General features: G+C 39.9%; 1 protein-coding gene across 2 annotated transcripts in view; it reads left to right on the forward strand.

Moving 5' to 3' along the window:
* tnr (tenascin R (restrictin, janusin)) overlaps positions 1-27,450 on the forward strand; it is a 162,022-nt gene that overhangs the window by 66,046 nt on the left and 68,526 nt on the right. The window contains exons 3-4 of one of the 2 annotated variants that reach the window (XM_068738269.1): positions 5,996-6,053; positions 25,660-25,780. In XM_068738269.1, coding sequence (XP_068594370.1) covers positions 25,697-25,780 — 84 coding nt within the window. In that variant the 5' untranslated portion in view covers positions 5,996-6,053; positions 25,660-25,696. The remainder of the gene's footprint in view (positions 1-5,995; positions 6,054-25,659; positions 25,781-27,450) is intronic. The other variant, XM_068738270.1, reaches the window with a different exon arrangement.

Here is a 27,450-nt window from a genome sequence, read left to right on the forward strand (position 1 = left end):
TGTTAATTACACAACATTAGTGTAGTCACTTATTTTCCCATTTTAGCTTTTATATCTTAAGAGCCCTCAGTTTATTGCTATTATCCAACAGCCAGTTATTGTACTACAATAATTGCAGATGCATTATTGTCGTTTTATAAATTGTAGAAATAAAGAATATTGCTGTCTAATTATATAACCTACAGAAATGGATTATATGAATGACTCCTTTAAGGAGCTTTTGGGAGAATAACTCAACTTGACTCAGACCCTGCGCTCAGTTTCGTGATGTGGCTGGCTGAGCTGTTTGCCTCTACTTTTTCAACACTCTTATTGATCTAATTAAACATATGTACAGTGTGACTGATCAATCACCGTCACCCCTGAGCTCAATCACATCAAATGAATCATTAGATGTTGTTGTAAACACTCACCGTGCTCATTGAATGTGTGGCCTTTACTATGTGACGTAGCATTAATGTACACATTTTATAAACGTGTTTGAGACGACGTGTCTGTTTTAAACTTCACGAAGGCCTGAACTGCACCGAACAGGTCCGAATGGAATGTGTCATACATTGGTTAAAATATTTCTGTAGTATCTTTTTCCTCAACATGGGAAACTTAAAATTACAAATCAAAGTTTTGCGTTACATCCCTAAAGTTTTAATTCACATGGGCATTAAGCGACAGCAGTAACCCTCTTCTAAGGGTAGTTAACTCCGAATTTCATTTCATGCTCTGCAAAGATAACAAATGTCTCGTTTTCAGCCGCCCTCCCTCCCATAAATGAGCTCATTGCACTAACAGTGTCACTGACGGCGTCGCCTTCATTATTTTTACTGAAACAGTGGAGCCGTTTCTGAATTAAGCCAGGCATTTGAAACACATCTACGGAAATTCAACTATTGACTAATAACCTTGATGGACAGAGAAAAGGAATGTTTGTCCCTTTGCCCTCATCAATGTCGGAGTTATGAATGTTGTTTTCCTAGATGAAATCCCTCTTCAAAATATAAATAATTCTGCATGGATTAATTTAAAACATTCACAGTATTGTAGACGCAGTGAAAGGACGTCACGTTTGTTCAAAAATTTGACTTTGCTTTTATCACATTGGTTTATGTTGTCAGCGAAAGTTTTGAATTGGTGCATGATAATAAAAAATATTTAAAAATACCATCGAGCCTCTTCATGTTAGGTTTGATGTTATTTGGGACATTGTGATTCTTTAAGAAAAAAATATGTGAAGCAAAATATTCAGACACAATATGTCTTTTTTTAAGACTGCAATTTACATTTAATTAAGTAGTCCAGGCTAAACATGATAGTTATTTGATCACTGATAATCCACCATGTTACCAATTTTAACAAGCATGTACGACTGAAGAAGTTTGCTCTCCGCTCTTCTTCGTGTTTCCTCACTGTCCGTTGATGATCACAGAGATTTTCAGTTTCCCCGTTGCCCTTTGGCATCTGGTGTTGTGAAACTAGAATAAAATAAAAACTTTTTCTGCTCAGAAAGCTCCAGAAGCAGCTGTGATGTGAGACCTGTTTGATGACACAGTAAACGACTTTTATTTTCCTGAGGAGAAAGATTGTCCAAAACCTATTTTTCAATGGTGTAAAGGGGGTGGAGGCAGGTCTTGGTGTGGCAGGTGATGAATGGTTAGCAGGAGGGAATCCATCTGCTGCATCAACACAGCGGAATTGGGATCGTCCACTGATAAAAAAAACAATTGCACACTTAGAGACGAGCCTAATTCACACACAACACAAGACCCAAACTCACTGCAGAGTACAGTAGTGTGAGCGTACGTGAGAGAGAAAGAGAAAGAGAAAGAGAGGATGTCTTTGAATCTGTTTCTGTCTCTCAATTTGTTTTTTTACTCTCTCTCTCTTTCTCTATCTCGCTCTCTCTCTCACACACACACACACACACACACACACACACACACACACACACACACACACACACTAAAATTCACTCGTGGCTGTGGGCTGTCTGGACTAAATACCAACTATCTATCATCTGAGATATTTCATACTTTCTCTATTCAATAAGCCTATGTGATTTATGAAGTGGCTCGGGCTGCTTTGGTGTAGAATAAGGTTGAGGTTTAGGGATACGGACAATAATGTGCATTAAAGGCTTTGTGTTTGAAAGTTTTGGTTTAGGAGATTCAATCGCATTGTATGAAATTACATTGTATTCAAATAAACTAAGTTCTAAGCCTGTCAGGAAGCTTCCTGCTTATTGTGACTTTGTGTAGAATGATGTTCGTGCAGATTTGTACACTAGACGGCCGTTTCTCTGTGCGCACCTTAAATCTGAGTTCATAACGAATATGTACAAACTTGTACTTCTGACATCACAACTACTTTTGTAGCCAGTCGTGTCACAGGGTGGCGGTCAAAAGCGCACAAAGATTGTAGTTTCGGTTAAATCGCACTGCTGAGCCAGTTCCTTAACAAGGCAAGTCAATGTAAGAGGTGACTGTTTTGCAAGATTGGATATATTGCCACATTCTTGTAATTTGTTCATAAAACATGTAATCTTGTCTGCACTATGTTTGCTTTTATATTTTCTGTTGCAAATTATATTTGTATTTTAATAGTATTTTCTATGCCATACAATGTGTCTGGAGTGTTTGTGGGACCTGGAATGTGTTGCCCTTTTTGCGCCTCTGTCATCTCTGGAGGCTGCTGCTGCCTTCCAGCCTACACTCAGGGAGAAAAGAACCCCATAGATATTTTCAATGATGCTCAGTAACACATGTCAAATAAATATGCTTGGATTGAACAAATACATTCTTTTTTTACAAATTAAAAAATATTAAATTGAAGTCCACAATACTCCCAGTCAGATTATGCCACTGGATTCAATTTAGTGCCTTTATTGTCAATTTATTTCATCATTGTATTAAACTCATTGCTTGCAAGAAATACAACAGCATATGAGAGCTGTCGAGGTACCAAGGACACTGAATCCCTTTAGCCTCCTCCTTCACGCCATGCTGTGTGAACTGTAAGAATTCAATCACTTGATCGTTTAACCAAAAGTATGATTTCCATTGAGGATGCACCGATAATGATATCGGATATCAGGCCGATACTGACTCTAATAGCTATCTATTCAATTTTTGAGATTAATTACTTAATACATTATTGACTGGAATCGTCATTCCTGTGTAAGTTTTCACCAATTGAATGTTCATTGGTATTATTTGAATAATACATAACAATCCAATGAATCTATATCTATGTATTTATTTGTTGCATTTTGTTTTACAAAGTTAGGAAAGCAATGTTTAGGCCTGGCCAGATGATCCCAGCCTCGTCCTCACAGTGAGGCACACAGCTTATGAATTACACACTGGTATCTGATATGTATCTGCCGATATCCAGAGCCAAGGTATCGGGATCAGGACTGAAAAAGTGAGATCGTTGTATCCCTAATTTCAATTCTCATTCTGTTTTATAACAATACACTTCCATCAGTAATTTATTCCCCCTCTAACGCTCTCTATAAAACGCACTGCTGTTTGTTTGGTTAGGCTCAAACCAACATAGAGGAATGCAAATTATTTATTATACACATTCATTTCTGTTGTCTTTTTTTTTATGTACGCTCAGATTTCTTCCGATGTCAGCATTTTTCAGTGGCTGCTGCTGGGCCGGCAAATAAACTGCGGGAACATAATATCTTTGTTGTTCTCACAACTACAAAGCTGTCTGAGAAGGGAAACAGGATCATCTGTAACTTCCTCCTCTCCTACTGGGACAGCACACAGAAGCAACAGAAGAAAAAAAAAACCTGTGTATATTTGTGTATGCGCTTGGTAATGCAGATCCCTCTTAGATGTCTGTTGTGATGTTTGTGAGTGAATTACTGGAGGATATGGATTTGTGAATCCATGTCTCTGCATCTCCATATTGGGGTTAGTGTTTTTGAATGCATGTCCCCGTAAGACTTGCAAAAGTGTTGCAAAGGAAACACTAAAGGTGGAAACGTCTTAGTCTAACGCAAGAACACTGAGGAAATGTATGGTTTGCATTTGTTTTTTGTTGAGATGCTGAATATATGAGTGTGTCTGACAGTCAAATGTCACTGTGTTGGATGGCACAGACACTAAAACAAATAAAGAATCTTCTTGCAGAGACATCAGATCAGAAAATGCTCTTTGTGTCATTTTCAGAATCAGAATCAGCGTTATTACTTCTTAATGCTTGTACATACAAGGAATTTGACTCTCTTAATGTACTTACACAGAAAGAAATAACAGCCAAGGACAAGGACAACAAAGCTGCACAGATAAAGGTAAAGAATAGAAAGGACTGTTCAAGTGCTGATAAAAAAGGTGTAAATATAAATATATAAATATATGTTAAAAAAACAGATGACCAACAATGAATATGGAAAGCTAGGTCAGTTACCAGTTAGTTTGAAGGGCTTGTTGTCTAAAGCCGTTCATAGTTCTTGTCAAATAGACCTCATACTGCATATATACAGATTTAATACTATATTGCCATACAACGTAGGTGTTGCCTCAGGGTGCTCACGACAGTCCTCAAGACACTACAAGAAATAAAAACTCTTAAAACTTAAAACATAATCCCTGTAAACATTACATACATCCGTGGATGTATGATATTCACAAGACTGTGTAGTGCAAAATAGAAAATGAAGTGTCAGCTGCTTTAAAACACAGTATTAGTGCTTTGCTTTGGCATTCCATTTCCATTTAGTAATTGGTTGATTCTGCAGTAAGTGCTGTTGAGAAAAAGGGACACCTCAGTTGTAATAGCCCTGAGTCTTCTTCCTGAGGGGAGAGCTATGGAGAAGGTTTTGGCAGGATGAGTCCTGCAGTGGTTTTAGACCTTCGCACTGATTGCGAGTCTCTTAGATGTCAGAGGTGGTGGTGAGCGTGCAGCTGATTTTGAAGCGCAATGAGAGCAATGTGATGTACATTTTTTTGGGGCAGGGGAAATGATACTCAAATGTGTAAACCATTTGAATTTGCATGTTGATTTCCCTAAAGAGGAGGACAGCGATGAGCATCTTTCCCCTCATTCTATGTTCAAAGCAGTAACAGTTGAGCCTCGTTCCTTTGTTTATTTAATCAACCTTTTTTTTTTGCTGGAGGAAACCCACCATTTTCAGAGAATTTGCCATTTCTCTAAGCTGATCCCCTGTCCAGCAAAGCATGTCATTTAAACTCTCGACAGGTGAGCGAGACACCCTCAAGAGAACACAGGGCTTGGTTTTGTGTTCGCGAGGGCTTGCGTGCATGTGTGTGTGTATATGTGTGTGTATGGGTTTGAGTGCGCGCCTCAGGAGGTGTGCTGCAACAACATACAAAAAAAACCTCAGCAGCAAACCAGAAGGGAAAGCATATGAGTACTTATTCCTCTTTCTATGTTGATAGAAGAGCCTCGATATATGCCTGTTCTCTCTCAGCAGGGGCGTGTGTACGCACTTATGTCTCTGAGCTTGTGTTTGTGTGTATATAACTATATGTGTGTGTGTGTGTGTGTGTGTGTGTGTGTGTGTGTGTGCCTCAAGTTTTTCCTGCAATGACTCATTGTTCCTCAATGGTTGTAAGAAAGGCATTGGAGGCTTTTTTCGCCTTTTGAATATAAATACTGACTTCTGTTGCTAATTATCTACAAGATCTTCGTGGTTCAGCTGATGAACAATGCCAAGCTGTAAGATAGATGACCTGAAAAGGCTTAAATGTGTGTTTCCACTGGTGTTTTGTAAACATCTTTTACTGTGTGTAGTGTGTGGGAGTCATTAATAAACACTCTACAGAATGTGCATCTTCAACAACAACCAAGTTTCTACCTGCACAAAATCAAAATTGCCTGCGTGGAATAGTAAAGTTGTGTTGAATAGAATTGAAAAGCAATTTGCATTTCAAATTCTTTCCAGGGAATGGTGTTGTTAAGTCAGTGAGAAAGCAGTTCAAATGTGTAATTGCTGCAATACTAATTTGATCCGTCCCCTCTCCAGAACAGGTGCAGAGTCAGAGAGAGGCTGGCAACAAGAGAACAAAGTGCTCACAGAAAAGGTACGGTGCACACACACAAACGCAGACACACGAGACGCATTAATGAACATCCATATTTTTCCCTCCAGCTATAGTGTAGTGTTCAATTTAATGGTCTAATGTCCCTTAATGACTGCTTTATGTGCATGGGCTTATTGTGCATCTATCAACCTGAAGCACATCTAATCAGACAATTAGCCCTCATCTTGGGCTAATTTCCATGTATGTATTCATCACCATAACTGCTGGTCTAATAGGAACACAAATGGATTGTCACTTCCCTGTCACATGGGTGCACGGACACACACACACACACACACACACACACACACACACACACACACACACACACACACACACACACACCTCTATCTGTCTTTCTGTCTATTTCTCAACGAAGGGATTAAAGCTTAGCATCAAACCAAGACAAACACAGCTGACTATAAACCAACTGATGCCGTCCAGTTGAAACGCAGAAATGCAGACTTGACTGTTTGAATGCAGGCTTGACAAGGATTGTTTCACTGAAATGACATAAAACATCACCTAGTGCAAACATGCATCAGAAAGCATGTAATCAATCAGCTATTTACAATCAGTTAGATCTCATCTCTGACTTCTTCAGTTTCTGGTTTAACTATAGCCATCATCTTGTCCACTGCAAAGTACACCTTTAAGTCAACGTCTCTACTCGGTTAGATTCAAATTGTAAAATGTGCGACTGCCTTTACAATGATACGTGCATTTCATTTGCACTCGCTGATTTGGGAGTACGCTACGTTCCTCTGCCTAATTATGCACAATAAGTTTAAACAACTAGGGTATCTTTATCACTTAATTACTTTTTCAGCCCTGGGATTTGACAAAATAGGTACACGACCTGTAATGTGTTTATTTGCACACACCGGACTGGTAATATATTCCACGCAGATTTCAATTTTGAAGCATTGATTATCAGGACTGCCCTCGGTGTACTTCCCAAGCTCCAAAACTCAATATCACCATTTTTCTCCTGATAATGAAAATGACGAGGAGCTCTGAGTTTATGCTCCATGACCATTGCTTCCCACGTAGTTTGTTTTGAAGTACGCAGAACTGTTTTTTTTTTCGATACAGCTGAGATCTAATTGCTCATATTGAATCTACATTTATCTACATTTTGAATCATCAGATGTGAGTCCATTACCTGTAGGTTTGAGCTGGTGCAACGTTACTTGTAATGCTATGTGTGCGCACGGCTCAGTTTAGCTGGAGGCTCGGAGATTTACTTTGTTAGTGGTTTGATCTTACATATATGAGGTTAACACCGAAGAGCGCATCCTAGTTCAGCGGTGTGTCTGCAAATATATTCATAGATTTGTTTCCCACAGAAGGGAATTCAGAACCGAATGAACGATGGAAGCTGTTTGGGGGATGTAACGTATTCATTGTCTCAATGGAAAACCTGAAGAAGAGTGAATTGCAGATTGGAGGAAGATGAATTATTTTAATGTTAACCCCCCCACTGATTAAACAGTTTTATTACTCCTGCAGTCATCAAACGTGGAAAGGCGAGTCGCCTGCAGCGCCAGCCATGATCTGGAATCTACCAACCGAGTAAACGTGGTCAAGCAACAAGGAAACTTGTTTGGTTTAACCAGTTTGGTTAAACCGATGTGTTACGATTGAGCTTAGCTTCCGGTTAATGACGGCCTCTCTGACGACACACAGCAGCTATTGAAACAGGTGCAGAGGATGAGACGACAAATGTGGACGCAACTAATAGGTTAACTTCAATATATAAGAGAAACATGCACACAGAGAGATGAGCGAGGACCAAGAGAGGCAGGGAAAGAAGCAGCATAAGCAGAGTGGAGACAAGAGGTGAGAGTGACAGCACTGGAAGCCTTTGATTTTAGGTTTCTAATCAATGGGGATTATGGTCCGTGTGCCTGTGTCAGTCCTGATTATGGCTGCAGCGCTAGGAGAGTACAAACAGCTCCTCCTTCTAGAGAGAGGTGTTCTGCACAACCCTGTCTAGATGCATCGCATCAGACATCTGAACCGTTTGTCCGGATTTAGAAATTCAATGTGCAGATGGATTTAGCATTTAGAAAACGGTGTGAATAAAAAAAAAAACAGGATGTAAATCTTCGTCACCCACAAATATCAATCTGCAGAGACTGAACTGTCACACATAGGCAGCAGAAGTGTTACACTGTGACTGCATGCAAGGCAGCGCGAAGGGAGTAAACATTGTGGGTACACGAGACAGGAAATGATACGAAACAGAAGACTATAAACTGCAACACAAGGACAGACGGACCCTGGAGAACCACTTTCAAATCTTTGAACGTGGATTCTTTCAACTTCCACTGACAGGATTTCCGCGTGTACATCGAGGGAGTTAAGATGGCAGCATTTCAGCGTTTTCCGTGACAGCTTTTGTAATATGACATCGAACACACTGTTTCCAACCTTTTTGTTTTTTGCGTTTTGCGTGACCAATTTAAGACCGTAATCAATATCACTTTTTTTTCTTTTTTTTCTTTCTATTCATCCGAAAATCAAGTCAAGTCAAGCTCATATGAATCTTTATTGATCCCATGCAGAGAAAGTGGCACAACTGCAAAAAGTAGTACAAGAGCAGATGCATACATCTATTACTAGATACATTTATGTGCGTCTGCTATATACAAAATTAAAACTTTGAACAAACAACAAAATAAATACAATATACACTTTAGAAAACGGTAACCACCAAGTGTATTGAGACACAAGATATCACAAGGGACAAACTGGTGGAACAAAGGTGAGTCGAGTAAGTGTTGACTGAAGGCTTCAGGGTTCCTGACAAATCTTTAGCCAAACACATGGACATGAGAAGATCTAGGTTGGATGGTGACTTCTTATATTTGTATGTCTACATTTTAGCCATAGGTGAAACAAAAGTATGAACTAAAAGCGAACCAGAGGGCACCTCCTGTTAAAATTGGTAAAGTCAGACTTAATAGATCCTGTGAGCAAGGTTGTTCAGCAGCGGTTTGAAAAGCTTGGTGAACGTTGAGCTGAAAAGTCTCTTGGCCCAGAGTGTAATCCCATTATCCCAAGTGTACCAACATTAAGCAGTAACCTGTTGAAACTGAAGAAGAACTTATTACCACACCACCAAACCATGTCATCCACTATTTCACAGATTCCGCTGACCTAGTTTCATGCCAAATAAATAATACATGAATGCCTAATTAACGCTTGGAAACAAGAGCTGTCCTTTACATGATGCTTTTTTTTTTTGTATTTATAGCTCTTCCCATACTGCTGAGATTTGGTTCTATTTCTACTTTTGCCCGGTTTTGACCATGTTGCTGAAAGCAGTCAGAGCAGTCTGTTACTTTGACAGGCTCTCTGCTAATGAACTGGACCTTTGTATCTCCTCCTCACCAGGCTATTCCTGGAACTGATGGCACCACAATCTGATGTCCTGGAACAGAGATAACCCATTCAATCTGACTGTACCTTCCTCCAATTTGACCCTGTGTTAGCACAATCAATACTGGATGTCTTAACAGGCTGACCCCACCTCTTTAAAACCTGAACCTTTCTTTAAATTATGATCCTGATGCCTGAGTGGTTTCCTCTACCGTGATTATGTTCAGGTGCAATAAATAATGCATGTTAATAGTATTATAGCTGTATTGTCTTTTCTAAGTAGTAAAATCCCTCATTACTACAAGAGGCAGCTTAATAACCACAAAGCTTGACGAGCTCTGCTTTGTCTCTTTCTTTATTTGTTCATCTATTCCTCTCTGTCTTGAATTATTTTTTTTTTATTTTTTTTTTTATAAATTATGTATTGTCAAGCACAGGGCAGTCAGAATCCAGACCAGCACACTGCAAAAAAAAAACAGTCCTCAAAGTACATTTTTAAAGATTGATTTCATTGGTAAGGTTGTTCAAAGAGTCTGCCAGGGCTCTGATGGAGAAAGCTTGATAATCCATAGTGGTCTGTCTGGACTGTGAAATGACCAGAGCAGCGCTGCTCCAGGATCCCAAACCGTGCTTGGGCTCATAAGGGCTTAAAAGCTCAGATACTCGGCGCTAGTCCAAGATGTGTCTTAAAGCTAATGAATAACATTTCTAGATAAGTCCTTCTTTGCACTGGTTGCCAATAAATTCAGGTAAGGGCTAGTCTTACTTAAGAGAAAACTCTCTGACAAAATTGGTTTGAATCCACCTTTAAGATACATTTTTGTTATGACTTTATAGTAAGTGGAGGTGTAGTAAATCCACCAGCTACACTTAGCCGTAGATTTGTGCCTGAAGACGGCCGCCCTCATAAAATGATTGTCAAGGGACAATCAGATTGTTATTGTTACATTTCATGGCTGAAACTCTTTATATCGCTTCAGTCACTAAAGTCTGAGCGATCTCTCTTCAGCTTGATCAGTAATGAAAGGCTCACCGATGTGTCCCAGCAGTTTGTAGCTTAATCAATAATAAAAGTCTCACGAGTTCAACTCTGGCAGGACCAATAATTTATGTCTAACCAGTGTGACCCGGCCTGACATCAGTCCGTAATGGCGGTCCAACCAATCCAACATGTCTGGGGCAAACTGCATTTATAGAAGTTACAATATTTTGGTCGTTTCAGGGAAAGACCTGTTGATTTTTTCCTGACAAAATAACAAATGCTAGAGATAAATGTACTCGTGTGTAACTACTCATTTGATGCAACTTGTGCTGATTTATACATTTATGTATGAATGGCGTCTGTTGGTATAGATACTCAGTTTTCGTTGCAGTTTTCGATGCAGAGTCTAATGGACCAAAAAAAGTGATTTAAATCATTTTTTTACCCCTTTATGTTCCACTTAAAGAGCACATTTAGCAACAAAATATTCTCTTTAGAAATGTAATGAAGAAATAACAAATAAACAAAACAAGTCATTGACAAGCCTTTTTCAGCATGTGTGAGACATACTTATCATCACAGTAGATTATTCATGTTTTTCAACCCAAAGAGAAGACAACATTTAGAAACAGGAACCGTGTCACCACAAACAGGCCGATACGATTATGTCACTCAGACATAATGCGGCGCAGGCTTCAAAATAACTGCCTTTTGTGGTTCTCTGCCATTGAGCTGTTTATTTGGTAATTGAATACAATCCCGATTGAGCGCCGAGAGCACTTCTTCTTCTTCCCTCGCTGTCGTGGCATTGAACAGACAGCGGCGACAGAGGAACGTGTCAATCCTTTTGATCCTCCGTAGTTGCTTTATCGTCTCCGCACAGCTTATGGTATTGAATTGTTGCTGCGTTTTGTGTGTCATTTCAACCCACCTTCAAATCACAGAAGAGAGGAGAAAAAAAACAACCAGATAGCACAGGTGGGAGGAGGCCGACTTTTTTCCCCACCTATTCGCTGTATATGAAAGGTACAGGAGAACGCGCTGTCATCGCTGTCCCACAGGAAACAGAAGCCTTTGAAAGGGGAAGATGAAAGGACAGAAATGGCTGGCTGGAAAGAGGAGACAAACAGACAAAAACAGCTCATGAGGTGACAGGCAGGAGGTTTTTGAAGTTCTGAGTCCATTTTTTTTGTTTTAGGTCATGCCTGAGCAAGAAGATAGGGGAAGAGAGTGAAGAGAGAGGGAGGTGGAGGACTTACAAGCGCATGTCAAACTCAGACACTGACAGGCTGTTTGACGTGTTATGCAGGTACCATATAGAGGAGAGGCAGTTTGGAAAATAGCACTGAGCTCTACAAACCCTGTACATGTGTTTTGCGTACAATACACATAAATCTAAATATTAAGATTTTTTTTTGTTTTGTGCATTCTGCGTTTGTTGTCATTTGTTTTAAAATGTCATGCCTGAGATGCAAAGCAACCTTTGATTTAGTTTGCAAGCACTTTCTACCTTTATCTAGTTTTATTTTTATTTTATTCTCTCTGTCCATTCTAAAATAATCAGCGGGCAGCTCTGAAATGGAAAATGAGTTTGCTAAAAGCCATGTATTGTGTCAGCATAGAATAGAAGAGCAGTGGGTATTCAGCTGCAGCAGAAATGAGAGAGAGAGAGGAGGGGGGGGATCCATTCAATTCCTCCTACCTCATAGCTGGTTGAACTCAAAAGGATGTACGCATTTACCTTCACTCTCTAAATTTTTAACTGTCCTCTCACGCTCTCTCATCTGTCCGTTCTGTCTCCCTCTGTGTCTCCTGTGCCCTTTGTCTAAATCGCTCTTGTCCACTTTTCTTCTTTTCATCAGTCTGTCTGTCTGAATGCTTCCTTTGCTCTGTCTCTTTTAATATCTTTTGTTTTAAATGTGTAATGAGACAAGTAATCTTTCAGCTAAGGCCAAACCATGAGATGAAGGAAAGACCACACAAGTCGAGTCCAAGACAAGCCTGAGTCAAGGAACCAAACATAAGCTACAATGTAACCAAAAGCCATTCAGTTATTTTGTCGTATGAGTGATGAATGCTATCTACAACGTAAACTTTATTAATAGTTGGAATTGATCATGCAGGATCAGGAAACAGTACTGCTCTCTTCTACTGCGCGGTGCACAGACTGTACAGTGCAATCTGGTACTGTGCAGTACATGCTTGCACACAAATGCAGGTGACACTAACTAGACAGTACAATTACAATGAAAAAATTATAATAAATGACAAACTTCCTATAATTGGTTGCTCGTCTTTCACAGAGTAGGGCAGCAGAGGATGGATACGTAAGATGCTCATCTCACATTTTTATTTTTCAAAATAAAAGCCTCTGCAGGGTTTCCCTTCGCCATGTGGCCCACCTCTGCTGTAACGGCCGCTGCCTTAGCTGACAGGAGAGTTGGTTAAGGCTCAGATTACAGAACTTCAGTCTTTTTGTAGTGAAAATGTATCAAATAATGCAATTATTATTTTACAGCAATCAGCAGAACCTTTGTAATAGTTACTTTGGCGTTGACACTTAATGTATGATTTCCTACATTAAAGATAAAATTGAAAATGAGTTTATAAAACAAAAAAAGGCATTAGCAAATATGATACTGAAACTACTGTACATATATAAGGCAACATACAGAGTACCAACATTAAAATCCCTCAGGTAGACAATGTATTTATAGGAGTATTTTTTGTTTACTTTCATTCCAATACCATCTCTAACTGGGATCTAGTTTTTAATTAGCAGAAAAAAGTAGTCCTTTAATTAGAATAAAAGAGAAATCCAGGATTTTCCATGAGTAACTGATTAGAGAAATGCTTTTAGAAGATTGAATACTGCCGAGCACTTCTTCAGTGCATGTTATCTCAGCGCTCCCTGTGAACATTTGTTTACATCTTCCTAGATAAATCGCTCTCTGTGTGCAGCATGGAGCAGGCAGTCATCAGTGGCCTGAGGTTGTATTATTTGCTGTAGACTGGAATCCATTTCATGGTCCCATCTTTGCTCTGAAACAGCCATGAGGAAGAGAGAAAGACTTGTGCAGCCCTCCGGTTTGCGGGAGCAGCCAATGAACAGAGCCCAATGGTCCCGAAAGACAAGGCAATTTGGTCAGAGTGATAGGAATAATGAGAAAAGCATTGTAATGGTGCCAGAGTCCAATTTACAAGGTGGAGAAAGAAAGAGAGACAGGGAGAGCTGAAAGGGAAGCCGGGACGGAGAAGGAATAAAAGAACGGTGGAGAGAGAGCGATCGCCTACGCAAGAAGGCCTGGTATTGGTTTTGTGTTCATGTTGAGGTGGCTGCACATTAACCTGTGCAAATGGAGGTTATGGCTTTACTTCCATAGGGTGAGTAAGGAGCAGTTAACAAGGGCTGCTGCTGCCACAGAAACAGAGCGAAAGACCGCATTGAACATAGCGGAGAGAAAATGTAGTCGTTCCATCTCTACTGTGTGTGGTGATACAGATGCGTGATCGTACCAGAATCACCTTCATTAGACGAGTATGTGGGGCGCTAGGGCTGCACCGAGGCTTTCAAATGAAGCTTTGAATGTCTCACCTTATTTTATGACGTCATCATCACCTTATAATCCTCGAACAAAAATCCTGTGATTCATTGGACTAAATGAGTAAGTCATTTTTTTTTATTAAATCAACTTTTTATTGAATATAACTCGTGAGTGTTTGCCTTGCTTTGAGTGCAGCGAGTGGGAGAGGAAACAGCGTTTTGACCGCAGTGAAAGTGTTGTTTTTGAAAGGCTAGACGCCAACAAATATAGAAGCAGAACGTTCCCTTAGATGTTTTCATTTCCAAAATCTAGTGCACATTTTTTCTGTTTTCAATATAATTTGACTTTGAATCATTTCTTTGAACAGTGGAGTTATTTTAATTGTTTGGATTGCATGAGTCTGAAACGATCCTACATATTCACCACTGGAATCTAATTCTACAAATAGTATAACACAGTTTATGTTAGTGTGGCTTCATTTGTATTTGCAACTGTGCAGAAATGCTGGGTTCAATCAGAATGAATAGACATGCAAACAACAACATTTGAATGTTGATTAAGAATTTGAACGTTGATGTACATTTTATGAATGAAGCTTTGTTCTACTCGATAAGTATGTGAAAAAATAACTATATATATATATATATATATATATATATATATATATATATATATATATATATATATATATATATATATATACAGCTATATATATTATGTAAATACTGTATATATAAAAAGAAGCAATGACATAATATGTACAGCGTATAGGATTTATATTGACAGTGTATATGTATATCTAAAAGATTCTCAGGACATTATGCAGCACGTCTGTGGAAGAACAGGTTTATAGTGCACAGTGAAAAAATGACTTTCAGGGATTAAGAAAATCCTCAGAGAAAGAAAGAGAGGAAATGAAAAGCCTGTCAGAAACATAAAAGAAGATGAGCGAAAATGACAACCAGAGATGATGACAAATGAGAGCGGCAAATAAGAAAAGACAGAGGGGTCATTATCTGAAAAAGGTGAATAAAATCATGGGTGAGGGAAAGTGCGAGTACGGCAAATAAATGTCCACTTGGCTGCTCTCCTCTCTCCTGACTCCACGTTGTGACACAGAGCAGCGACATGGCTTCAGCAGATGGAGGAGTCCTGTCCCCCTGGTACCAGTTCAGGCCCGGAGACCGACATCCGGCCTGCAGCGTCTTAAAACAGAAGCAGCACTTTGACGCCGTCCTTCGCACTGACTGACTGCTCATGATCACAGTGCTTCTCTGAGCGACCGCGTGTGTCAGCAGCTGGGGGAGGCGCTGGAGATTACCATCGCAGCTGGATTACAGAAGGCGATTGCTTCATTAAACGTTTTTCGCTTTCCTCCTCTCGACTCGTAAAAGGATAGTTACAATGAGCTGCTCCCGAGGCTGACTTATCGGTTCTCGCTGAGCCCCCTGGGGGCCGCAGAGAGGAACGAGACCACATACACAGATTGAGACATATGTCTGCCGGGCAGACGGCGAGCACTTAGTCGGGAGGCAACAGTCTAAAAAGCCCTGTGGCCATGGGAAGAGAGCTACACACACACACACACACACACACACACACACACACACACACACACACATACAGTGAGAGTTAATGAAGCTTTCCAGCGCATATCCCTTCCTTAATCCAAAAGGGGTGTTAATCTCCTGTGAGTCCCTAACTGCTGAAACACACAGATCCACACACCTACACGCATTCATTCAGAGGGAGTCTGTGATCAGAGAGCAGTGCGTCGGAGGCGTTCAGCGGCCGAACGGACGAGCGAGGCTCGACTGTGAGGGGTTACCAGGTTGCCATTGGCAACCGTTTTGGGAAATTTAGAATCAAGTCTTGGCCATTACGTTTTAACACATAAGAGTAGGGACAGCAAACAGCAAAACATGCATCCCAGTCTCTTCAGCTGTCAGACAGATTCAACCAGTGACTTGCTTATTTAGCGGTTTGCTCTTTTTCTTCTGCTCTCCTGTTTCTCTTGAACACTCTTAATGTTTGTCCTGTTTTGTTCAGTATTAAAACCCTCTAATCATTGTAATATTACTCTTTTTTATCTCTAATACTTTAGCGTTTTCATCTTTTCAGGGCCAAACTTTTGCAAGTCATTTACTTTAGATATGGTCTGTTTATGGATAACTTAATGTAAATATATACAAAGTATAAGCGGATAACGGAAACATGCTTATGCAGCCGTTTCAAAAGTGCTCTGCTCGGCGTAAATGCAATCTGTGTGACGTGTTTTGAGAGTAAACTCGCGGGTACGAGAAGTCATGACCCATGGTGACTTTTGCCATCCACTTGGTATCGCTGTAGAGCTGCAAGCACAACACACTCCCACCATCATTGGTCCTTTCACTCATCCGTGGTGAGAGAATCATTATGGATGAGGGACGTAGCAGCGTCTCACAGCAGCTGTTAATACTGTTGTGGTAATAACACGCTGTCGTCTTTTTGTTGCTTCCTACCAAGGAGCCATGAAAGACAACTCTTCATACCTCCAGTGAAAACTAAAATCAAGCTGTACAGCACCATTAAGCCGTATGTATCTCTGTTGACACAAGAGTGAGCCTTTTTTTCCCCTCCAAAACAAGAACATCTTATATTTGACTTAATTACAACAATTTTCTCAGAAAAAATAGATTGATGAGCCTGATCGTTGCGTTGGGGGAAATATTTGTTTGTTATGGGGAACATGGGAACCAAAGAATCGCAATTATGCAATACCACAAGCCAACTGCAGGGTACGGCAAGCAAACGCCACAACCGCCATGTTCACGTTATTTCTTTATTGAATTTGTTTGCAGTGGGAGTGCCGCGTATTTACAAGCGTCTATTCTGCCCTGAGCGCTGCGCATTTTGAGAGTTGAAACATTTTCAACTTTAGGTAAAACGCAGGCGCTTGTTACTGTCACTGTCACCCAGCCGTCCAATCACAATGGAAGAGTGGTGGGACGAATCCCAGAAAGACCAACCCTTCACATCCTGCATTAGGCCACAAGTGCTAACAATAACAACAATGAAAGAGAAATTAATACACATAGACCGGCAGGTTTGTCCTCTCTCCTCGCAGGATTCAGCCTTCCCTTCATCCAGAACAAGTACTCTACCGTGTGCCGACATTTTTATTTATGTGGATATTCCATGTCATAACAACCAAACACAACCAAAACTTTAAAGAAAAGAAAAAAGAGAATCATAACGTTTGTCCCTTATTATCACCACAGGGGGAAATCCCTTCATCGCAAAAGCATTAGTCTTAACATCTCTTATTGACAAGTGAGAAAGCTTTGTCTTAAGTGAGATAAAGTCAACTCTTTCAAAAGCGAACAGAAAATAGAAAAGCATTAGAATAACAAAAACTAATGAACTGTTCTCTCCTGCTTGAGGGACGTACAGTCAGTGGCTCTGTTATAACATAAACTTGCTCGTTAATTCAAACTGCCGGCTCCTCCAAACACTGAATAATGTGACTGCAGCTGAATATGTGAAGTATGCAGAGAGAGTCAAGAGGTTTGGCTGCTGCTAGACTAAAGCTTCAAATCAGCAAGATGTGTGATGTGAGCAGGGTTGCTCTTACTGCCACAGACTGTACAATGGATAAAGTAGAAACAAAAAGCGTGCAGCGCGCTGCCTTTAGAAACAAAGCTGTCACAGAGAGAGGTCAAAAGAGAACACAAGGGAGGAGAGTAACAAGTGAGCGGACGAGGGCTCTGTGAGTCATCTCTGGATGATTCAAGAAACATGACAGGGACATCTGTTGTCCCATCAGATTTCAGGGAGTGAAGCAGGGAGAGTGAACATGTGGCTAAAATGATAGCACCATACAGAAACCTAATACATTATATACCAAAGTCCCAAATAAGCACCCCCAGCACATGTAAAATGTATGCCTCAAAGAACTGGATTTTGTTTCTGGGGTGAAAAAATAGGATCCTCCTCTCCACTAGTGTGTAGGTATACTTAATAAAGTGTTTACGGTGTGATTATAGAGGTCAAATAGCCCCACATATAATCCACAAGAAGGATAAGTAAGCCTTTGAATCAGAATATGTTTAGAGGCATGGACATTTCTTGATAAAGCCACAAAGCTGCAGAGAACCCTTTGCAGTGTGAGCTTTTGACCTGGAATATGCAACCACAAAGACCAGTAATATTGAAGTGAAATTCGCACCGCCTGTTTGTTACAGACACCCTTCCTACTCTCTCTTCTAGCAGTTCAGAGCAGCACACGTTTTGGTGAGGTACCAAAATGCCAAACAGGTCCATTTAAAACACTAGTTCTTCACTTGTGGAGCACAGAAACACCTCTGTGTGTCGTTGGAGTTTGTAAAATGAGTTGTAAAAGATCACACTGTGAATTGCAGAATTCATTGCTAATATCTTATTGGCCTGAGCAAAAGAACATTGTTTTTTTTTCTATCCTTGAGGTAAGTCATGCATCTGTTAGCCTTCTGGAGAGACTCGTAAGGATATCCTACAAGATCTGAAGTTGTAAGTTTGATCTGCCTGCTTGGGAGCTTCCCCGAGAACTACACAGCTTCAAGGGCTTTTTTAATGTTTGCATTTGCAAGTTAAAAAAGAAAAAAAATCCTCTGAGGGTAGAAAAACAAAACACATGCACTTACCTCAACAATGCAGGAGTTTGTGTAACAACTGACTACATGGATTCTTGTTGGAGCAATTCTTTAGGGAATTTGGTAGCGTGTTTCCAGAACCAAGCTCCAGCACAAGTCACAGTCCTTTAGTTTGTTCTTGTCTAGGTGCTGTGAAATGAATGTAGCTGCCTTCAAGTGCAGTTGGAAATGTCAAGATCATAAAAACACTCTGAAGGAAAACAGTGATTGTGAAATATAAAGTCTGCTCATGCTACATTGGGGGGGTTAAACCTAAAAACACGACAACACACACGTTCAAAACTAAACAAGTCTAGCTAGTTTGTTCTTAGGTAGCCACACATGATCAACAGTAGATTCACTTCATGAATCCAACATTAATGGTCTGTAGCACCAGGCAATTTTCTTCTCCTTTCTGTTGTTGCTTTCTAAAAATTAGCAGACTACGAAATACAGCAACATCATCCATACAAATGTAAAAATCAAACAAATGCAAGATGTAAGTTTTTCTTCCATTCACATTTAACTCAAACTGGATTTTTTTGTCCTCAATCTACAATGTGTTTCCATTTTCTCGTTCTGTATCAGATCCATTACATGGGGGCATGCTTTGTGTTTAAGAGAGTGAGCACTAATGACTCTTCATGTACCTTTGGGGGCTATTTGTGAAAGATCAGACACTAATGTTATGGTATCAGTGTGTAAATGTTTATTTTTCTCCCTGAGGAAAGAAGCTGAGTAGTTTACTGTCGTCTTTCGAATAGCTAATGTTCCCAGCAAGATGTTTCTCTTAATATCTGTCGTTGACTTTGTTCATCCAGGATCTGTAGAGACGGTGAGCATGCTCCTTTATAACTATATTTTAATAAAGGATAGATACATAAAAACATCTTTACACTGTTTTAGAAATTCATTCATTATTTAGACATTATAAATATCATTACCAGAATTAAGGTCAAGTCATTTTTTTCTCCTTCATTATTAGACTTCTTTACCATAAAAACCAAGATACACTTATTTGTCATTTAGCTCTTATCCAGCAGCACATCTGTATCCACAGCATGTCACCAGACTCTGTTTGAAGCACGCACATGACAAAGATTGGATTACTATATCGCTGTCATTACACTGTGCATTTTTAAATTCAATTCTCTTTTGATATCGACTCTCCTGCCCGTAAACCAGTACGGGATGAAAGAGAAAGATATTGTCAAAGATTCAAGACAAAATTATCAAACGCTCACCTCAGAGAGAAATGTAATCTAGCGAAGATGGAAAAAAGTTACAGACAAGATCAAAGTGGTTTTTTTTTTACACTCAACTTTTAAGCATGCTGGTTTTTGTGGTTCATTTTACAGTTGGGGTATTTTGCAGAGTTGCCTTTTCTATATAGAAGGAATATTTTACCTTCTCCTCTGTGACGCTGCATTAAGTGTGCTGATGGTTTTTGTTAGAATTGGAACAGGCAGTTTCATTTCAGCCCCACAGGGGGGTGAACCCCTCCGATTTATCTCAGGAAAATACATAAAGTGACAGTATTGTTTCACAGCATTCTCAGACAGTCGTTGAAACACACACACACACACACACACACACACACACACACACACACAATATTCAGCTGTGAATAAGCGGCAACACACATACACATGCACTGTGCAGCTTCCCTTTTTTTGTACTTGACTACTGACCGATCTAATTACAATCAAGGCAGGTGGAGGTATAGAAAATGAAATCCTAAAAAACACTTGATACGTGACAGTGTGATTATGTGCTTCTGCGTGTATATTTCCCCGTGCAGAGTTGTGGATACGCCTGGAAATGCAGCAGTACTGTAGATTTGAAGGCGTTTGTATCAGTGCTCTTGTTTTTTGTGTTGGCTACTGTGCTTCGTGTGCGTGTGTTCTCTCTGCTGGGGAAAAAAAGTGAGTAAACGAAGCCAGTTTATAGTGCCTGCAGCATGTTGATTCTCTTCACTCTGAATGAGTGGGTCTGTCCTTAATTGAGCCTCCATGAAAAAAAAACTCCTCTCGTTGTGCGATGAGATGCTTGTGGGCATCAGCCTGCACTGTGACCCGCTGACTAAAGTGTAACCCTGTGACTTTGAAACTCTTTCAAACTTGTGTCATTGCCAGCGTAAAACTATGTATAGGGTCGTGTTAATGTACTGTATGGGTCTATATCTGGTAGGCGTTTAAAAGCAGTATGCCTTAAAGCAAGACTTCTCCTTTGTCTGTAGTGAGATAAGAAGGTTGCGTGACACTTTTATCTCACGATATATCTATTTTTACCTCTTGTTTCTTTGTCGTAGAGAAAAGGCTTCAGAGTGTGATGTAAGTTGGTATAACATAGAGCCTGTCTGAAATATCATTAGCCATTTTGAAGTCACAGCTGATTTATTGATGTATTTATTCATTTAAATGTTTGTATTTATTTATTGTTAACCCTCCTGTTATGTTCGTTTTTTAGGTACAGCCATAATGTTCGCGGGTCAAATTTACCCGGTGCATGTTTAATTATCCAAAAGTGGTCAGAAACCAAAAAATCCTAATAAATATAGTTTGTACCTCATCACCAACTCCATTACTAACAATTAAATCAGTATTTAGTGGAATGGAGTTATTCACCCCTCCATAGATCATAGTTCAATTAGGATAACTCACTCGTTTTCATGAAAAATACATGTTTTACAATTTTTTAGGTACTTTGGAAAAACCTAGATATAAATTGCATTAGTCTACCATAACATGTATTTATTTCTAAATTGTTTGTACATTTTGAAACTTTCTTTTTTTCATGGGGTGATATATAGATAGATATAGGTAGATAAATAGAGATGAGACACCTCTGCTGTTCAGGGTTATATTTACCCGCTCACTCAAAATCAAGCCAAATGAATACAAAAGGATTTGTATTGAAAGTAAACTTAATTTATGTTCATTTATAGTGTTGAGAAACAAAAATTTACAAAAATGAACAAGAGATGAGCACAATGAATGAGGTGTGTGTGTGTGTGTGTGTGTGTGTGTGTGTGTGATTGTGTTTCCTCATTTCCTCGTTTCCTCATCTGATGGTTCATAATCAGTACCATTATAATCTGAATTGACCTCAAGATAGTCTTCATCTTCAGACACATCCTCCTCTATTTCACTGTCGTGATCAAGGATGTGCTCCAGAGCCTCATCCTTTGTTTCTGTTGCTCATGTTGTCCTACTGTGTTGTATGCATCTGCAGAGTGTAATGTTGGTAGGACTCTCAAGCAACCCTCCCCTGCTAAGTGTGGGCGGAGTTTATAAAAGGTTCCCGTCAAAATAGTATCTGTATTTCTTGCACAGGTGGGGTAGTGAGAAAGAGTGTGTGTGCGTGTGTGTGTGTGTGTGTGTGTGTGTGTGTGTGTGTATGTGTGTGTGTGTGTGTGTGTGTGTGTGTGTGTGTGTGTGTGTGTGTGTGTGTGTGTGTGTGTGTGAGAAATGGGGTGAAACATGGTGGGAGGGAGTAAGAAATACTTTGTCTCACGTTTTCAAAGAAAGAAATGGTCTAAACTTGACACTTCTGACCCCTTATAGCCTCCATTTTCACTGCCGGGTCAAATTGACCCGAACATCATCTCTGTTATATAAACCTGCAGGGGGTTGTTGCAAATGCATGATATTTATTTAATTTTTTTTGTAAACGTTGATTACACTAAATAAGGCAAGCAGAAGAAGTTTCATACAGAAAAAGTACTTTAAACTATTTTTTCTAGATTTTCAAACTTTGAAACGGGTCAATTTGACCCGGAACATAACAAGAGGGTTAAAGGCACGATGCAGATTATTCAAGATTAAGAAGGATTTCAAGGAGGTTTATATGTTCCCTGTACCAAAACGCATTGTTCTTTCTAGGACATTTTTTTATGATTACAAACCCTTAAACTTTAGCGGGTTTTTTTCTGACCAAAAGCTGACACTTGTTAACCGATCATTAACTGTTAACCGACAAGATAGGTGCCTTACATGCATGGGAGCTGTGGTTGAAGTGCTAACAAGCTGCCCAACTGTAACGATTAACCTGTTCCATCATTTACCGCCAGCTGCAGTGTGTGTGCAAAACAGGCCACTGAATCCCCAGTTCACCCGTCTCAGAGAGTCAGCATCCACGATGTTGCATCATTGTCATGGACACATGAAGGCTCACTTAAAGTGACAAGCTGCTCTTCAGAGTTTTGACAGGTTTTACAAGAAAAAAAAATATATATATTTTTTAACAAAATTCTTATTGTCACTTAACGGTTTAAGAGTGAATTAATAACATCCCTTGATCCTTCTTAAAATACTGTTATGTGTTTAGCAAAAACAAGTCGACTGATATTGTCAGTGGATTTTGTTGGCCTCAAATACAGTATTGGTCAAACTCGAGTGTAAGACACAATATTATGGCAACTAGGAATAAACCAATTCATCGGCTGCACATTGGTATCGGCTGATATTCACCTTGTTTACCGCCATCGCCCTTTCCGCAAGTTTGATGATATTTGCTGAAGGCAGTGGCCAGCCTTAACAACTTAGTGCTGGCTAAATGTTGTTTTAGATATTTGTGGGTAGACTCAGCTTACAGCTGCTGCTTTGGATAAAAAGACTCTGGCTTGACGTGTGAGTGCAGCGGTTGGTGTGTGCACGTGTTGTTTGTTTTCAAGTTTGCTTTCAGTGAGCGGCTGTTCAGCTCTGAGGCTCACATCTTGGATGAGAGTGATGCTTATCATGCATCTTACTTTGTAGAAGGCTGCCAGTGATTTTTTTCTCTCTCCTTTTATCATTAATATTCAAAGGAGGTGGTGCATTGTGTGATTATTTTCCTTTCATAGAGAGGCACATGTTCAGCCCCATGCCTCCTGAACATTTGCTTTTAATGGAAACACAAAAATATTATATTCTATATGAAAAACACAAGAGGTGAAAGATAATTATCTTTGTATATATTAATTGATTTCTTTTTTGCTTTTCTAAATTTTCTTTCCGTTTAATTTATCTCTCATTAAAAGTATGTTTTCATTGGGGTATATAAACACTGTAAAAATATTCTCATTGAATAGGTTGTATAGCCCTTTGAAGCAATTCTTTTTCCCCATAAAATAATCTCTTTACTAGGTTACAGTAAAGTTTTTAATAATAATTTGTATGATTGGATTTGTGCTCATTCAAAGATAGTGTAATAAAGAGCTGAATGACTTTAAAACAGTTATTTTTGTAATGAAGATTTCATTGTTTCCCTGGCACAGAATAACAACAAAACAAAAATAAACAACAACAATATCGGCATCAGCTATCAGCAAAATTGTTATTCCCAAACATCACATCGGCCTCGAATTTCACCTCGGTGCGTCTCTCATGGCAACGTTTGATCTGGGAGCTGTTTTCCCATCATGCGTGTTACAGGAAGTGAGAGAAACATCCGTGCGGTACCATCTATCATCATCACGTGTTTTCAGCCTGCATGGGAGCCGTCTACTGAAGCTAGCCGAAGGGACGCGGCTCTCGCTAATGGCTGTGAACAAGACGGTTCCAGTTGGCTTTGTCCATCTCACTCCTTCATCATCGGCAGGCTTCTCATTTGTTTGGTGAACTCACCAGTTAAACGGCTCGTGTCGTGTCAGGCCGCAGCATGCTTGAGGGGAGTAGAACATTTTCCATCTCTTTGGTTGGGAGTGTATTCTATCAAGGACAAAGTCATTGTTAAAAGCATTAGTGAGGCAGGCTGTAGATTGTAACATATCAGCAGTTGTCTTTCCCCTACGGGACTTTTGTGATGTACTGTATGTGTCAACGTTCTCTACGTGAGTGGTCCTGATCACCACGCACATACACAACCTGTGTGCCAAAGATCTTGAAAGGGAAGTGTGACTGTGTGAACAGTGTGAGGATGCATGAATTTAAAACAACAAACATTTAATTTTCCTTCAATGAGACAAACTTAAAAGGACGCCTGACTCACACACAAACTGGGATTCTCCCTGTTTCTCATTGTATGTGCAGATACACTGATGTTTCTACATCTTCTCCCTAAATGATCAAAAATGGAGGCAGAGCCAGTTAGGTGTGATAAGAAGTCTTCCATCTGGCCCTCACAAAAGGCAGCAGCTGAGAGCAGTAGCCTGCCTCGCCAACATGAGATGCATTGTGCTGATGAAAGAGGCTCTCCAATACAGACTACACAGGCTCATCCGTGTGTTTCCCCCCTTCTGATCAGTCTTCTGCCCACGCATACACAGACATGAACATGCTAAAACTCAAGGGAATCGTGCTTAAATTTACTGCTGTGACAGGCGGACACACAGACATATAATTGCTTTTCAGTCTCGTCTTCGTGCTTTCAAGACACAAGCTGTCGACACACTTTGCATAGACAGATCTCTGCAGCTTGAGTGAGATGTTTGATTCAGCTACTGTTGGTGACACAACTCAACAAAGTCAAATAGCCACATTAAAGGCGAATGTCAGCTCGGCACCATTTTATCTGTACTGATGTGTGACTGTGCTTGAAGGATCCACATCAGTTTTTCCTCCGAGCGGCGTTTATTTCAGTGTGTCCCTGTTCTCACTTCCCCATTCAATGCAGAGCGGATTACAGCGACATCACTCAAACCATTTCTCTACTGAAATCCATCCATCAACTTTCTCCCTGAGAAATATTTCTGTATTCCTCCCAAGTGGAAAGATCAAATATTTGGTATTGCACAGTGAAATACATTCAAAGGTTCTTAGCCAGTTCCACAATCCCTTGAGCAGTTTCTTTTTTTTCTTCTAAAGCCAATTATTTCACTTCAGATCAAAGGCATTTATTTACCATTTACAGAGGATAAGCTGATGGCAGTGGCACTGAACACACACACACACACACACACACACACACACACACACACACACACCAACACATATGTTTCCATGTTATCACACATCACAACTACACTGGAACATATTATGTATTTTTAATGCAACACAAACAACACCACTGACGGCTTTTTCTCTCTTCCCACCTTTTTTTTTCTCCCTCTCATTCGTCCGCAGGTGTGAGTACACAGGAGTGGTGAGGTTTCTTCCCAGCATGCCACTGGCCCAGCAGCACCACAGGGCCACTGTGCCCACAGCGGTCTGGATCCTTGCTTTTGCTCTGTTTCTTGCTCTACAGGTAAAAATGTGTTCGGTTAAAAAATAACCCTGTCCATTTTTTTCTGGAGCTGCCCAGGGCTTTTTTATTCCGCCATATCAATTATTTATTTTCAATCTACTATTTTTGGCAGCCATGTTAATCACTTGACTCTGGGCACAAATCCACACTGACCAGCTTGAGTATCAGAGAGAAGTGAGGATTTGCAGTTCAGTGTTGTTTTCCTGTGCATTGCTCCTACAAAGTACACCTTTTTTTTGTCATAAGGGAGCAAGCACAGTGTTACAATTGATTGTTCACTCAGCCCCGCTTTCCATAGTTTCTGTTGCTACGTCTGTCAAGCTTTCCATTCTTGCATTGTTATGTACATATGCATTCTGCTGTGATAATGGTGGTAGAGCTACCACTCCAAACGCTCAGTAAAGAATAGTTCCTGCTGTCAGACAGAGGCAGACGACAGCAGGTTACTCATTTCTAGACCATCAATGTCGTCGGCTAACATGTCTACCGCTGTAGTTACCCACCTACCTTGCTAATTAACTTTCCAACTATGGTTTTAAAATATAGTCTTGTAAAAAGGGGTCTATGCACTTGAAGGCTATATACATACAATGCTTGAGACCAAAGCTGCATGGGCCAAGCAGAAATTCACCATCATAACCAATTCGTGAGCCATGAAGACATCGAAATAAGGAAACATCATTGCTCTTGTACAGTATTGCAGTGTAGAGCTTCTTAGTATTAAACGTATGATAAGAAAAAACGCAACATTACAAATTATTATTATGATAATAATAATGACACACTTGTTCATTTTGTTCAAAACATTATGTTTTGCTTTTTAAGTAACAAGAGAAGGGGCTTTTACGATAAGGACTTATCAGTGTTTTCTGGCGTCTAAAGCTGGAGAAACATTGGATGTAGTCGCTGAAACTAACAGCATCCAGGACTGGTTTCCACACGGTTTGGAAATACTGCACCTGTAACCCCACAAACTACTGTTGATCGCTAATGATGTGCCTCGGAAGTAATGTGTGGTTAGTAGGAAGCTACTTAAGCAGACATGCTAACATTTGGGAAGATTAACACACAGTTTAATCAAATCCCTACACTTCTACTTGTGTGCTTTAGCTCTGGAAAGGCCAAAAAAAGACATACACCCTCCAAACTCTTTAAATGCAGATCTTTGTAAAATGTGGAGAAGTCCAAATCTTGACAGACCTGCTGTGCCAAGTTAGGGTTGCTAAGCTATATTAAACAAATCAGTTGCACACAGATAGTGCTAGTAATCATAACTACCTTTATTTACCTTTTTTTACAAATCTACAAAGGTCACATTCTACAAGATGTCATAAAGACAGTACTCAGTTGATCCCATGGTCTCTATCTGTGGCTCTATTTTCTGCTTTTCATTCTTTTCCCTTGAAATGTTACTCGCTTTATCCAATCTTAGAAATGATGTGTGCTTTCTCTCAGATAAAAAGAAGGCACAATCTTAAAATACCGAACTGTCACCAGATCTTTTGAAAACGACCCAAAATATGAATGTAAAAATGGTTTCGTCAGCCAACCAGTGAGAAAATCCGTCTTGTGCTGTGTATTAGCGTCATCTTGTTTTTTTGTCCTCCCTGGGTTGTTATCTTAATCTTCACTCCATCATCTGCTGTAAACACAAGATATAAAGGACAAAA

This window comes from Cebidichthys violaceus, unplaced genomic scaffold (genome assembly GCF_023349555.1).
Source record: "Cebidichthys violaceus isolate CVI_PGR_0920_01 unplaced genomic scaffold, fCebVio1.0.p SCAF_8, whole genome shotgun sequence".
NCBI classification, from domain to species: Eukaryota; Metazoa; Chordata; class Actinopteri; order Perciformes; family Stichaeidae; genus Cebidichthys; species Cebidichthys violaceus.